Source organism: Oncorhynchus nerka, linkage group LG24 (assembly GCF_034236695.1).
Source record: "Oncorhynchus nerka isolate Pitt River linkage group LG24, Oner_Uvic_2.0, whole genome shotgun sequence".
NCBI classification, from domain to species: domain Eukaryota; kingdom Metazoa; phylum Chordata; class Actinopteri; order Salmoniformes; family Salmonidae; genus Oncorhynchus; species Oncorhynchus nerka.
In genome coordinates this window covers 38,766,646-38,780,910 of record NC_088419.1, presented here as the reverse complement: position 1 = coordinate 38,780,910, position 14,265 = coordinate 38,766,646, and the positions used below count along the sequence as shown (strand labels likewise).

General features: G+C 45.0%; 1 protein-coding gene across 11 annotated transcripts in view; it reads left to right on the top strand.

Moving 5' to 3' along the window:
• The window catches only part of cdc42bpab (CDC42 binding protein kinase alpha (DMPK-like) b), a 106,804-nt gene that overhangs the window by 65,779 nt on the left and 26,760 nt on the right, over positions 1-14,265 (top strand). For 6 of the 11 annotated variants that reach the window (XM_065008877.1, XM_065008880.1, XM_065008876.1 and 3 more), the window contains exons 6-18: positions 324-417; positions 2,359-2,559; positions 2,826-2,843; positions 3,731-3,869; positions 4,125-4,234; positions 4,386-4,465; positions 5,313-5,479; positions 5,886-6,014; positions 6,369-6,502; positions 6,669-6,911; positions 7,096-7,206; positions 9,557-9,801; positions 11,195-11,300. In XM_065008877.1, coding sequence (XP_064864949.1) covers positions 324-417; positions 2,359-2,559; positions 2,826-2,843; positions 3,731-3,869; positions 4,125-4,234; positions 4,386-4,465; positions 5,313-5,479; positions 5,886-6,014; positions 6,369-6,502; positions 6,669-6,911; positions 7,096-7,206; positions 9,557-9,801; positions 11,195-11,300 — 1,777 coding nt within the window. The remainder of the gene's footprint in view (positions 1-323; positions 418-2,358; positions 2,560-2,825; positions 2,844-3,730; positions 3,870-4,124; positions 4,235-4,385; positions 4,466-5,312; positions 5,480-5,885; positions 6,015-6,368; positions 6,503-6,668; positions 6,912-7,095; positions 7,207-9,556; positions 9,802-11,194; positions 11,301-14,265) is intronic. The other 5 variants (XM_065008878.1, XM_065008884.1, XM_029631776.2 and 2 more) reach the window with 1 other exon arrangement.

Sequence of the window (14,265 nt, the reverse complement as noted above, 5' to 3'; positions counted from 1 at the left end):
GGGGACCCATGCCAAATCCCGAGGGGGAAATGTGTTGTTGTGCCCTCTTCACAACTTAATGATGGGAGACGTGAAGGCTTCCAGGAGAAAACACACTCTCTACAGAACCAAAATCTCCCTCTCCCTCACACAGTCTCTTTCTCTCACACCAAACAATCACTAGTGTGCGTTAAAGTTGTTTTCACTCTTTCATTCTCTCTCCCAGTCTCCCCCTCTGGGATGTGTTTTTTTTGTTTTGTTCCACTCCCGCTTCCTCCATCTATCCTTCTTCCTCTTAGGTATCAGTACATTTAGTTTGGTGTCTCTGTGTGTGTGTCTCTCAGGGACATCAAGCCAGACAACATCCTGATGGACATGAACGGCCACATCCGCTTGGCAGACTTCGGCTCCTGCCTGAAACTCATGGAGGACGGCACGGTGAGCACATGCGCACACACACACACACACACGCGGCTATGTTCCAAACTAAACACCTCCAAACCAGCAGCCAATCATCCCCCCTCTTGGCCTCCCCTCTGGCGGATTTCATGGCTCTCCCTGTGGTTAAGACACTTCCTCTAGTTGAGCTTCTCCAAAGGGGTTGGCAACTTGGCTTTGAATGAGTTGAGACCTTAGAGGACCCGTCTCTCTCAAGCTGCTGTGACTGATGCTCTTTTGGCCCAGTCTCAGTTAAGTAGTATTTATGTAGTATTAACCCTATGGTATTGGTCTCGTTCAGGTTTGGCGGACATATTTGACTACAAACTCACTGTAGACACGCAATTAACATCTCCTGATTACATATTCATGCTCCAGATGATACATCGCCTTCAGAAAGTAGTCATACCCTTTATTATTCCAAGTTGTTGTTTAAAGCCTGAATTCAAAATGGATGAACAGTTTCTCACCCATCTACACGCAATAAATACCCTATAATGAAAAAGTGAAAACCATGCTTTTAGAAATAGCACATTTATTGAAAATGAAATGCAGAAATATCTAATTTATATAAGTATTCACACCCCTGAGTCAATACTTTGTAGAAGCACCTTTGGCGGCGATTACAGCTTTGAGTCTTGTGCAAAGCTGATACAGACATACCAATCTGGATTTGAGGATTTTCTCTCATTCTTCCTTGCAGATTTTCTCAAGCTCTGTTAGGTTAGATGGGGAGCGGCGGTGAACAACAATCTTCAAGTCTTTCCCCAGATTATCAATGGGATTCAAGTCTGGGCTTTGGCTGGGCCACTCAAGGACTTCCACATTCTTGTTTTGAAGCCATTCCACCGTTGTTTGGCTGTATGTTTGGGGTACCTGTCCTGTTGGAACGTAAATCTTTGCCCCAGTCTAAGGTCATTTGCACTCTGAAGCAGGTTCCCATCAAGGATTTGCCTGTATTTGGCTCCATTCAATGTTTCCTATATCCTTACCAGTCTCCCAGTCCCTGTTGCTGAAAAGCATCCCCATAGCATGAAGCTGCCACTACCATGCTTCATATAGTGCTTTGCATTCAGGCCATAAAGTTAACATTTTGTCTCATCAGACCATAGATTATTTTGCCTTTCATGTGCCTTTTTGCAAACTCCAGTCGTGCTGTCATGTGCTTTTTTCTCAGGAGTCTGGCCACTCTCCCATAAACCCCAGATTGGTGAATTGCTGTATAGACTGTTGTTCTTCTGTCACGTTCTCCCTAATCAGCCAAGGAACTCTGTAGTTCTGTCAGATTGGTCATTGGGTTCTTGGTCACCTCCCTGACCAAGGTCCTTCTTGCCCGGTTGCTCAGTTTGATCAAACGTCTTGCTCTAGGCAGGGTCTGGGTAGTTCCATATTTTTTTTCCATTACCCAATTATGGAGACCACTGTGGTCTTGGAACATTTGAAACGCTCAATAAATTGTTTTATATACTTCCCCAGATATAATGTAGGTCTCATCATAATAATCTCTAAGATCTACAGACAGTTCCTTGGACTTCATGGTATAGTTCCTGCTCTGGCATGTGCTGTCAACTGTGAGACCTTATACAGACAGGTGTTTTTCTTTCTCAATCATCTCCAAACAATTGAGTCACAGGTGGACTCCAATCAAGTTGTAGCGGCATCTGAAGGATGGTCAAAGGAAATTGGATGCGCCTGAGCTCAGTTTGGAGTGTCATAGCGAAGGGGTGTTAATATTTGTGTAAATTAGATATTTTATTTTCAATAAATTTGCAAAAAACTTCTAAAAACATGTTTTCACTTTGTCATTATGTGGAATAAGTCAAGGGGTATGAATACTTTCTGACGGCACTAAATAAAGTATTATGTTATTTATATGGTTCATCCCTCATGTCATCTATCCACTTACTAATCAATTCATTTCCTGGGCCTGGTCTCCCTCAGGTCCAGTCGTCGGTTGCCGTGGGGACCCCGGACTACATCTCTCCGGAGATCCTGCAGGCGATGGAGGATGGGAAGGGGAAGTATGGTCCTGAGTGTGACTGGTGGTCCCTGGGCGTGTGCATGTACGAGATGCTGTATGGGGAGACCCCCTTCTACGCAGAGTCATTGGTGGAGACCTACGGCAAGATCATGAACCACAAGGTGAGGAGGGCTGCTTATAGTGGTTGATGGTGACTGGTAGTGACATTGTACTTACTGTACTAAAACCCATCTTTAAATAAGACCTTTCTGTTTTTATTCAAACCTTTGTTCAAGACACGTGTGATTGTTTAGGCTGAAGTCTGAGTTTGTACGTTCCAGGTACATTCTGTTTCATAGAGTTCGTTTTCTTCTTTCTGACGACAAAGCGTTCAACTCTTCCTTCTTCTCTACCCCCTTTTCTCCTGATCCTTTCCGTCCACCGACAGGAGGAGTTAGGTGCTGCTGTGAGTGTTTCTTTTTGGGGGTCTGATTGCCCAGTCCCAAATGGACCCTTTTCCCCTACCCCCTATACACTTCTAGATTCCTCTCAGATCTCCACAAGTGCATAGGCGGTAGGTGGCTTGGGGTCGATTTGGGACTGGGTCTGAGTGATAGTGGTTAAAGTGCGAGTCTGTTCTGTTCAGGGGCTGTATGTATCAAGCGATTTAGAATAGGATTTCTGGTCTAAGATCAGTTTAGCCTTTTAGATCATAATGAAGAAGATTATATGGATAGAAGGGACCTGATCCTAGATCAGAACGCTGAGACGAATGATACATACGACCCCAGGTCTGTTCATAGTTAGCTTCAGCCTATCCTGACTCCAAACCACTTCCTAACTCTGCCCCCTCTCCCTTCCCATCATCTTTCAACTATACTTTCACTCTCACCCGGCGGCCATATTAGCTGAAAGGAATGCCTTATTTGTGTGCGTTAAACCAGCTTGCATAGAACTATACTGCTTTCTACTACAACAGGGGAAACATATATATACATATATAACATATATAACATACACATATATAACATATATGATACATTTAAAAAATGTGCTGTGCTTCTTTGTCAAGGACCATATACACAAATAAATACATGAAACAGGAAAATAATTATAGTATGGAACTATACTGCTATATACTGTAATAGGGGATAATGCACGATCAGTGAAAATAAACGAGAAATAGAACGATTTTTGACAACTTTACACAAATAATATATTTAGGGTGCGTCTCAAATGGTACCCTATTCCCTGGTCAGAAGTAGTGCACTAAAATAGGGAATAAGGTGCCATTAGGGACATATCCTCATTGTTCTGACTCCTTTCCCTCTCCTCCCTCCGCCGGGTCCCTAGGAGCGTTTCCAGTTCCCCCTGCAGATGACGGACGTGTCCGAAGAGGCCAAGGACCTTATCCGGCGCCTCATCTGCAGCCGTGAGCACCGCCTGGGCCAGAACGGCATTGAGGACTTCAAATCTCACCCCTTCTTCTCTGGTAGGGCTCGAAACCGTTTGAGGGGGCTCTGTATTGCCGTAACTCTTGTCTGTGCAACTTTAGCCTATTATCACGCAAACCCTTGTCTCCAATCATCAAGATAAAATTACTATAGCTGCTTTTATCGAGATGACTGCCGTTGAAGTGAAACTAGACGATAGTGATACAATTTTATACGGCAATAAGAAACTGTATATTATGATAAATATGACCTTAATAAGAAACTATAATGCCAATGTCTGCCATTCCTGTCAGGCATCGACTGGGACAACATCCGTACGTGCGAGGCCCCTTACATACCAGAAGTCAGCAGCCCCACAGACACGTCCAACTTTGACGTGGACGATGACTGTCTCAAGAACTCGGTAAAACTCTCTTTATTGGACTACATCAAGACTTGGAGTCTTTCTTACTCTCATCTTTCCGTCTCTGTTTCCATCGTTGATCGCGCCGTCATCTCAACAGTCTGCGACGTTGTAGAGGTGTGTTTTAATCCAATGTGTTTTGTGTTGTCAGGAGACGATGCCCCCTCCCTCTCACACGGCCTTCTCTGGACACCACCTGCCCTTCGTAGGCTTCACCTACACCAGTAAATGGTGAGTGGCCACTAAACAACGTCACTCGTCTTCAGTTACAACGTTTACTTATACAGCTTTGTTAGTATATACAGCATGCATAAAAATACATCCTCACTCCTAGCCTGGTCCCAGATCTGTTTGTGCCATCTTGCCAACCCCTATGGTCATGTTTGGCATAGCAATGACCATAGACTACACAGCACAATCAGATCTGGGACCATTTAAAAAAAAAAAAAAAAATATTTTACCTTTATTTAACTAGGCAAGTCAGTTAAGAACAAATTCTTATTTTCAATGACGGCCTAGGAACAGTGGGTTAACTGCCTGTCCAGGGGCAGAACGGCAGATTTGTATCTTGTCAGCTCGGGGATTTGAGCTTGCAACCTTCCGGTTACTAGTCCAACACTCTAACCACTAGGCTACTTCACTCCTACTTTTCTATCATCTGATCTAACCACAACCACACTTAAACCAACACTCAATTTCCACTAGTGAGAAGCTATTGAATCGGGATTGTTTGTCATCTTATCTCTTATCCTAGCCTGAAGGCTAATGGTCTGTTAATAGTGTTTTCTCTCTCTCTCTGTCTTTCTCACCCTCTCTCCTCACTTTCTCACCCTCTCTCCTCACTTTCTCACCCTCTCTCCTCACTTTCTCACCCTCTTTCCTCACTTTCTCACCCTCTTTCCTTACTTTCTCACCCTCTCTCCTCACTTTCTCACCCTCTTTCCTCACTTTCTCTTCCTCTCTCTCTCTCTCTTCCCCTCTCTCCCCTTTTTCTCCCCCTCTCTCTCTCTCTCTCTCTCTCTCTCTCTCTCTCTCTCTCTCTCTCTCTCTCCCTGTCCTCTTTCTCCCCCACCTCCAGTACCCTATCTGACCGGGGCTGTTTGAGGGAGTCGGGTGGTTCGGGTCCGGCACAGATGGATGTGTGTGTCCAGCGCAGTCTGGAGGAGAGTCTAGCTACCGAGGCCTACGAGAGGAGGATACGACGCCTGGAGCAGGAGAAGACTGAGCTCAGCCGCAAGCTGCTAGGTACACACACACACACACGCACATATACACTGAGTATATATACCCATGTCGACTCCAATGCTTCCCACAGTCGTGTCAAGTTGGCTGGATGTCCTTTGGGTGGTAAAGCATTCTTCATACACACGGGAAACTGTTGAGCGTGAAAAACCCAGCAGCGTTGCAGTTCTTTACACAAACCGGTGCGCCTGGCTCTCTACTACCACAAAGGCACTTAAATCTTGTGTCTTGCCCGTTCACCCTGTGAATGGCACAAATACACAATCATGTCTCAATCCTTCTTTAACCTGTCTCCTCATCCAGGCCACTCTCCAGATGTTTAATTTACACACCGTCTCTCTAATACTCTGAAATCACTTTCCCACTCTCCTTTCACCTTCCCCTCAACCTCTCCACTTTCCTCTTCCAGAGTCGACCCAGACAGTCCAGGCCCTGCAGCACGCGCCAGGAGAATTACCAGCATCCGTCCCCTCTAACAAGGAGGTGGAGATCAGGAGTCTGAAGACTGAGATTGACATCCTCAAGAAACAGATCGCAGGTAAACATTCAACTGTAAAGATGTTACTGTGTAGTAGAACACAAACACATTCCAGCCAGGTCAGCGTTGACCATACATGGATAGAGTCAGACTGGAAATACATTCTACATAATGGGCAAGTGCAGAGACAAAATGTAAAGATGGACAGTAATGACTAGGAAGACGTAAAAGCTGACAATAAATAGTGCACACAGTAAACAAGCCAGGTTCATTATGGGAATTGCATAGTCATTGACCTGTAAAATGAAATATATAATGACCGGAAACATACATCAGAGGGAAATGTAATGCATATTGGCCAATGTTGTGTATAACAACATTGACCCTCTGTAATGTGGGTGATGTGTGTGTCAGACTCGGGTCAACTGGAGCAGAAGTTGGAGGAAGCTACATCAGCCCGTCGAGAAATGGAGGGCTCATCCAAACACATCAGGAGCCTGGAGAAACAGATGAAGAGCCTCAACCTGGAGAGGGACGACCTGCACAAGGTGGGTGTGTGTGTGTCAGTGTGTGTGTGTCGGTGTGATTCTTCCCTAGGCCTTGATACTGTATTGGGTTAACTCACCCTATTCACCACCAACATACAGCACCCGCCTGGGTGTTACTCCCAGTCATTCAGTGTCAGCCACTGACCCTAACCCTCATTCCCTATAGGACTTAATGGAGGCCAGTGAGAAGATGAAGAGTCAGTCTAAGGAGTTGAAAGAAGCCCACAGCCAGAGGAAGCTGGCCATGCAGGAGTTCTCCGAGCTCAACGAGCGTTTGACTGACCTCCGATCAGCCAAGCAGCGCCTGGGCCGTCAGCTCCGGGACAAGGAGGAGGAGATGGAGGGTTTGTCCCAGAAGGTGGAGGCTCTACGGCTGGAGGTGCGCAAGGCCGAGAGGTCCAAGAAGGAGGTAGAGTAGTCCCCTGGTTCTTCGAGGTATTGGTGTCTGTGTGTTGGATGTTTTTTTTAACTGTTTAGTTTTGGATAGTCTGTATGTCTATGTGAAAGAAGGTGTGTGTGTGTGTGTGTGTGTGTGTGTGTGTGTGTGTGTGTGTGTGTGTGTGTATTAACCCCTTGCTGGATGTGTCTTTCAGATGGAGGCCCAGTCTGAGGAGCAGACAGCAGACGCTCAGAAGGAGAGGAAGCTGAGAGAACGATCAGAGCAGCACTGCAGACAGCTAGAGGAGGAGCTGGACGGACTCAAGGTAACACACACTGGAGGCCTTCACGGGGGGCCAAAAAGATGGCTCTGGGGCTTTCCCATCTGGGTCCGATATGCGTAAATTCATTTGTAAAATATGGAGACCCATTCTGAACGGACTCGCGGACAACTAGATCCGTTCTGTATAGAACTGGTCAGATCCAGACCCGGTCCGATCCGAGTGAAGGAAGCAGCACTAGACGTTCTGCTAGCGGAACCCCTCGACAACATCCTGCGAAATGGCAGAGCGCCAGAAACTTTCATGAAATCACACATGCAATACACCACATTAAAGCTACACTTGTTGTTAATCCAGCCAATGTGTCAGATTTCAAAAAGGCTTTACGGCGAAAGCAAACCATGCTGTTATCTGAGGACAGCACCCCATCAAACAAACACAGACAATCATATTTCATCCTGCCAGGCGCGACACAAAACTCAAAAATAACGATATAATTCATGCCTTACCTTTGAAGATCTTCTTTTGTTGGCACTCCAATATGTCCCATAAACATCACAAACGGCCCTTTTGTTCGATACATTTTGTCGTTATATCTTCAAAATGTCCATTTATTACACGCGTGTTTGATCCAGAAAAATACCGGTTCCAACTCGCGCAACATGACTACAAAATATCTAATAAGTTACCTGTAAACTTGTTCCAAACATTTCAAACAACTTTCCTAATACAACTTTAGGTATTTTTTTACGTAAATAATCAGTACAATTTAAGACTGGATAAACTGCGTTCAATAGCAGATAAAACCAAAGTGGAGGGAGCTTTCAGGTCACGCGCCCCTAACAAACAGTACACTAGACTCAACCCTCGCTCTGAACAGCCCTACTTCTGCATTTCTCAAAGGAAAAGCATCAACCAATTTCTAAAGACTGTTGACATCCAGTGGAAGCGATAGGAACTGCAAGCAAGTGCCACAGAAATCTAGATCCCCATAGAAAACCCATTGAAAAGAGTGACCTAAATTTTTCAGGTTTTCGCCTGCCATATCAGTTCTGTTATACTCACAGACATTATTCAAACAGTTTTCGAAACTGTAGAGTGTTTTCTATCTACATCTACCAATTATATGCATATCCTAGCTTCTGGGCCTGAGTAGCAGGCAGTTTACATTGGGCACGCTTTTCATCCGGATGGGAAAATACTGCCCCCTAGCCCGAAGAGGTTTTAATAACCCGGAGCTGATAAATTGCGAGGGAAGAGAAGTAGAGAGAAGTGATGCTCTAGCAGGGGCCGTGCTGTGTGTGTAGGCTACTGTGAGTGTGAGCGAGTGACGAATGAGGAAGAGACTGCAACCAACCAAGCTGACTCGCTCTATAGTAGACTAATAGCTGCCATAGCTAGGTTATTTATCATCCAATATGATCACGTAGTACCTTTCTTGACTGCATCAAACTGGGAGAAGCTAGTTAAGCTAGCTCCATTCAGAATATAAAGTAGCAGCCAGCCTGTTGGCTCTTGGTCGTTGTAGCCTATCCTTCTCCTTTCTTTTAATTCTATCTTCCATTGATTAGATATTTTTTTTAAAACTTTTGCCACACAAAGGCTCTATGACTGTAGCCTATTGCCCCTTTGATGACTTATGATTGGCCAACAACAGGCATTGCCTCGTGAAAAGCAAAGAGCAGCAGCATAAATGATACCATTTCTCTCTACCTCAGCAATCGTGTTCAGATCTGTATGGTTCCTTCTGGACAAGTCAGTTAAAAGTACACATACCCGTGACAATCATATCAGATCCGACCCAGACCCGTGACATATTTAGAATTCTGGATCCGAGTCCACTCGGATCCCGGATTGGGTCTCGGGTATTCGGGTACAGGTGGATTCGTGAGGACCTCTTAACACACGCACACACAAATACACACAAACACACACGCAGATACCCTTTCTAGAAGACGTAACTCACCATTCTCTTATTTTCTTTCCAGTTCTTTCTATCACTCTCTGTTGCTCATGTACAGATCTTCACAGATGTAAGCAGACACTCTTATCCAGAGCGACTTGTAGTCAGAGTGAAATGGCTAGCTAGTTAGCGTAGCGTTCAATCGATGACGTCACCCATTCTGAGACCTAGAGGTCGTTGTTTTTTGTGGCGCGACAGGTCACGCTACTTCATGGATGACACTTCTCGATGTGTTCAGAGGGTCCCTTGTTTGAGCCCCATCTGGAACAGGAACAGGGACGGAAACAATACTGCAACTCACAAAACACACACACCTGGGGTGTGTTCATTAAGCTAACATTTTCCATTGCAAAGCGTTTTGCTCCGGCATGCACTAATGAACGCACCCCTGGACGTGTGTATCTAGCTAACTCCTCTCTTCCCCTGAAACAGAAGCAGGTGGGGCCGTCCGCTTCGGTGGTGGGCTCGGACCAGAGCCAGGAAGTGGGGAAGCTGCGTGCCGACCTGGAGAAGAAGACCTTGTTCTACGAGGAGGAGCTGAGCAGGAGGGAGGCGCAGCACGCCAACGAGCTCAAGGGCCTCCGCAAGGAGCTCCGCGACGCTGAGGGACAGCAACTCACCCTGCAGAAGGAGATCCTGGTGCTCAAGGACAAACTGGAGAAGACGCGCAGGGAGAGGTGTGTTTGTCTTGTCTGTCGACATGTGTGTAATGGGTTATGTGCGCTGCCGCCTTAATGGATTTGGATATCCACAACACTCATAGACTTATAGGACAGTCAATTTAGAGACATAGACAAAGCATTCATGTGGTTCTGGTTAAAACTGTTTGTAGTACATGGAGATATACTATACATGCCCGACTGTGTTCTTCCTCTTCTTTCCAGCCAGGGTGATACGAGGTAAACATGGTCAAAGTTGCTTCACTCTGAACTCTACTGTGCTCACAGTGTAGTTTGATCTTAGATGCCTCCTATTAGGATTGTCACCATACCAGTATCGTGATACAAACATTTTCCATGGCACAAAAAAAACTCAAAGCAGACTAAAATCATTGCTCCTTTAAAAACCTGCTTCATGCCAAATATTGTGTGCTGTAGCTCGGGAAATAAACACGTGACAACATGAGGCAGTTAAGAACGGGTTTCCTTAAGATATTAAGTCTGCTTCAAGTTCTCATGTTCCTTGCTTAGATGGATCTGAGTATCACGATACTGGTATCGTCACAACCCTACCCCTCTATTGTGACCTTGCTCCTGAGAAGACTCTTGTACATGTCTTAGAGTCCCTTAGATCTAACTGCTGTTGTTTGTCTGTCTACTTGAACATTTCCATTGAAAGTGCTTTTTAAGTCCAGTTAATTTCATTTGGTACCGGGAAACGGGCCTATGGAGTTGATCTATTCAGTAGACCAGTTACTCTCCCTCTCTGTCGTAGCACTTACCTGACAGTGTACTCGTCCTCTTCTTTCCAGCGAGGTTTATGCAAGGTTAAGCATGGTCAAAGTTACTTCACCCTGGCCTCAACTGTGCTGTACTCGCAGTGTAGTTTAACGCTAAGTTACCTTCTCTCCTCTGACCTAGCTCCTGAGAGGACCCTTGTTCATGTCTTAGAGTCCCTTAGGTCTAGCTAGTGTTATATACCCCTCTGCCTCTATCCAAGAAGCAACATTCCTCTAACCTAACGGCACTTGATAGAGACTGACACTGGAGAAGAAGTTGTAAGACGTTGTTTTTCCACCCTCCAGCTTAGCATCCCTGGCTTGCCTACTTCAAACCCTGTGCGTCCCAAATGGAACCCTCTCCCCTATTTAGTGCACTACTTTTGACCAGGGCCCATAGGGAATGGGTTGCCATTTGGGATGCAGATCTGGCCCCTGGATAGTCTCTTTAACAGTATTGATGTGGTTGAGATTAATATGTCTGACGGGTCTTTGTCTCAAAGTTCCTTCTCTGGCCTATGTGTGTATTCATCGGATCTTGCTCTGAATAGCAGGTATAGTGTGTGTGTTTGTGTAAGTGATGATGGATCATCTGAATATGTGTGTCTCGTGTGTGTGTGTGTGTCTGGCAGCCAAAGTGAGCGTGAGGAGTTTGAGACGGAGTACAAGCAGAAGTACGAGAGGGAGAGGGTCATTTTGACCGAGGAGAACAAGAAGCTCTCCAGTGAACTGGACAAGGTGAGATGTTATACACACCCACACACGCGCACACACACACACTGCCCTGACCTGAGGTAACCCTCTCACACACACATCCCAATTCTCGCATCACCCCCCCTCCCACACCTCAAATCAAATGAAATTGTATGTCTCATGCGCCGAATACAACCGGTGTAAACCTTACTGTGAAATGTGTACTTACAAGCCATTAACCAACAATGCAGTTCAAGAAATAGATTTAAGAAAATATTGACTAAATAAACTAAATAAAAAACAAAAGGTAACTCAATAAAATCCTAATAACATGGCTATGTACAGGGGGTACCGGTACAGAGTCAATGTGCGGGGGTACAGGTTAATCGAGGTAATTTGTACATGTAGGTAGAGCTAAAGTGACTATGCATAGATAATAAACAGCGAGTAGCAGCAGTGTAAAAACAGATGGGGGTGTCGATGTAAATAGTCCGCTTGACCATTTGATTCATTGTTAGAAGCTGTTAACCTGTTGCGACGAGCAATCCCGTATCCGGGATCCTATTTATAGCCTCAAGCTCATTACCATAACGCAACGTTAACTATTCATGAAAATCGCAAATGAAATGAAATAAATATATTAGCTCTCAAGCTTAGCCTTTTGTTAACTCTTGATACTAGCCATCCCGGATCCGGGATCGTGAATACAGCCTCAAGCTCATTACCATAACGCAACGTTAACTATTCATGAAAATCACAAATGAAATGAAATAAATATGCTAGCTCTCAAGCTTAGCCTTTTGTTAACACTGTCATCTCAGATTTTCAAAATATGCTTTTCAACCATAGCAAAACAACCATTTGTGTAAGAGTATTGATAGCTAGCGTAGCATTTAGCGTAGCATTCAGTGAGCAACATTTTCACAAAAACAAGAAAAGCATTCAAATAAAATAATTTACCTTTGAAGAACTTCGGATGTTTTCAATGAGGAGACTGTTAGATAGCAAATGTTCAGTGTTTCCAAAAAGATTCTTTGTGTAGGACAAATCGCTCCGTTTTGTTCATCACGTTTGGGTAAGAAAAACCCCGAAAATTAAGTCATGACAACGCAAACTTTTTTCCAAATTAACTCCATAATATCGACAGAAACATGGCAAACGTTGTTTAGAATCAATCCTCAAGGTGTTTTTCACATATCTATCGATGATAAATCATTCGTGGCAGTTTGGTTTCTCCTCTGAAGAAAATGGAACGCGCATGGACCTGGAGATTACGCAATAATTTCGACGGAGGACACCGGGCGGACACCTGGTAAATGTAGTCTCTTATGGTCAATCTTCCAGTGATATGCCTACAAATACGTCACAATGCTGCAGACACCTTGGGGAAACGACAGAAAGTGCAGGCTCATTCCTGGCGCATTCACAGCCATATAAGGAGACATTGGAACACAGTGCATTAACAATCTGGACCATTTCCTGTATGAAATTTCATCTTGGTTTCGCCTGTAGCGTTAGTTCTGGGGCACTCACAGATAATATCTTTGCAGTTTTGGAAACGTCAATTACATGCATAGTTGAGCATCTTTTCATGACAAAATATCTCGTTTAAAACGGTAACGTTTTTTATCCAAAAATTAAAAGAGCGCCCCCTATCTCGAAGAAGTTAAGGAGCATTTTGGACCTAGACTTGGCGCTCCGGTAGCGCTTGCCGTGCGGTAGCAGAGAGAACAGTCTATGACTTGGGTGACTTGAGTCTTTGATCATTCTTTGGGCCTTCCTCTGACACCGCCTAGTATAGGATGCTCTCTATGGTGCAGTTGTATAACTCTGGGGACCCATGCCAAAAAAAAATCATAAACCTGAAGGGAAAAGGTGTTGTCGTGCCCTCTTCACGACTGTCTTGGTGTATTTGGACCGTGATAGTTTGTTTGTAATGTGGACACCAAGGAACTTGAACCTCTCGACCTGCTCCACTACAGCCCAGTCGATGTTAATGGGGGCGTGTTCGGCCATCCTTTTGCTGTAGTCCACGATCAGCTCCTTTTGTCTTGCTCACGTTAATGGAGAGGTTGTCCATACTGCCAGGTCTCTGACCTCCCTATAGGCTGTCTCGTTGTCGGTGATCAGGCCTACCACTGTTGTGTCGTCAGAAAACTTAATGATGGTGTTGGAGTCGTTCTTTGCCACGCAGTCGTGGGTGAACAGGGAATACAGGAGGGACCCCCATGTTGAGGATCAGTGTAGCAGATGTGTTGTTGCCTACCCATACCACGTGGGGTCGGCCCGTCAGGAAGTCCGGGATTCAGTTTGCGAGAGATGTTTAGACCCAGGGTCCTAAGCTTAGTGATGAGCTTTGTGGGTACTATGGTGTTGAACGCTGAGGTGTAGTCAATGAACAGCATTCTCACATAGGTGTTCCTTTTGTTCAGGTGGAAAAGGGAAGTGTGGATTGCAATTGAGATTGCGTCATCTGTGGAGTAGGATTCAATCTTAGTCCTGTATTGAAGCTTTGCCTGTTTGATGGTTCGTCTGAGAGCATAGCGACATAACCAGGCGTTGCTGTTCTGTCCTGCCGATGCACAGAAAACCCAGCCAACTGTATATTTTCCGTATCGTCGTTCAGCTGCGACTCGGTGAAACATAAGATATTACAGTTCTTAATGTCCCGTTGGTAGGATAGTCTCGAATGGAAATCATCCATTCGCACGTTGGCCAATAGAACTGATGGTAGGAACGGGTTACCCACTCGCCGCAGATTCTAACAAGGCACCCCGATCTCCGCCCCCTGTATTTGTGTATTTTCTTCGCGAGAATGACGGGGATTTGGGCCTGGTCTCGGAGATGCAGTATATATATCCTTCATGTCGGACTCATTAAAGAAAACATTTTCATCCAGTTTGAGGTGAGTAATCGCTGTTCTGATATCCAGAAGCTCTTTTTTGTCATAAGAGACGGTAGCAGCATTATTATGCACAAAATAAGTTACAAACAATGCGAAAAAACACAC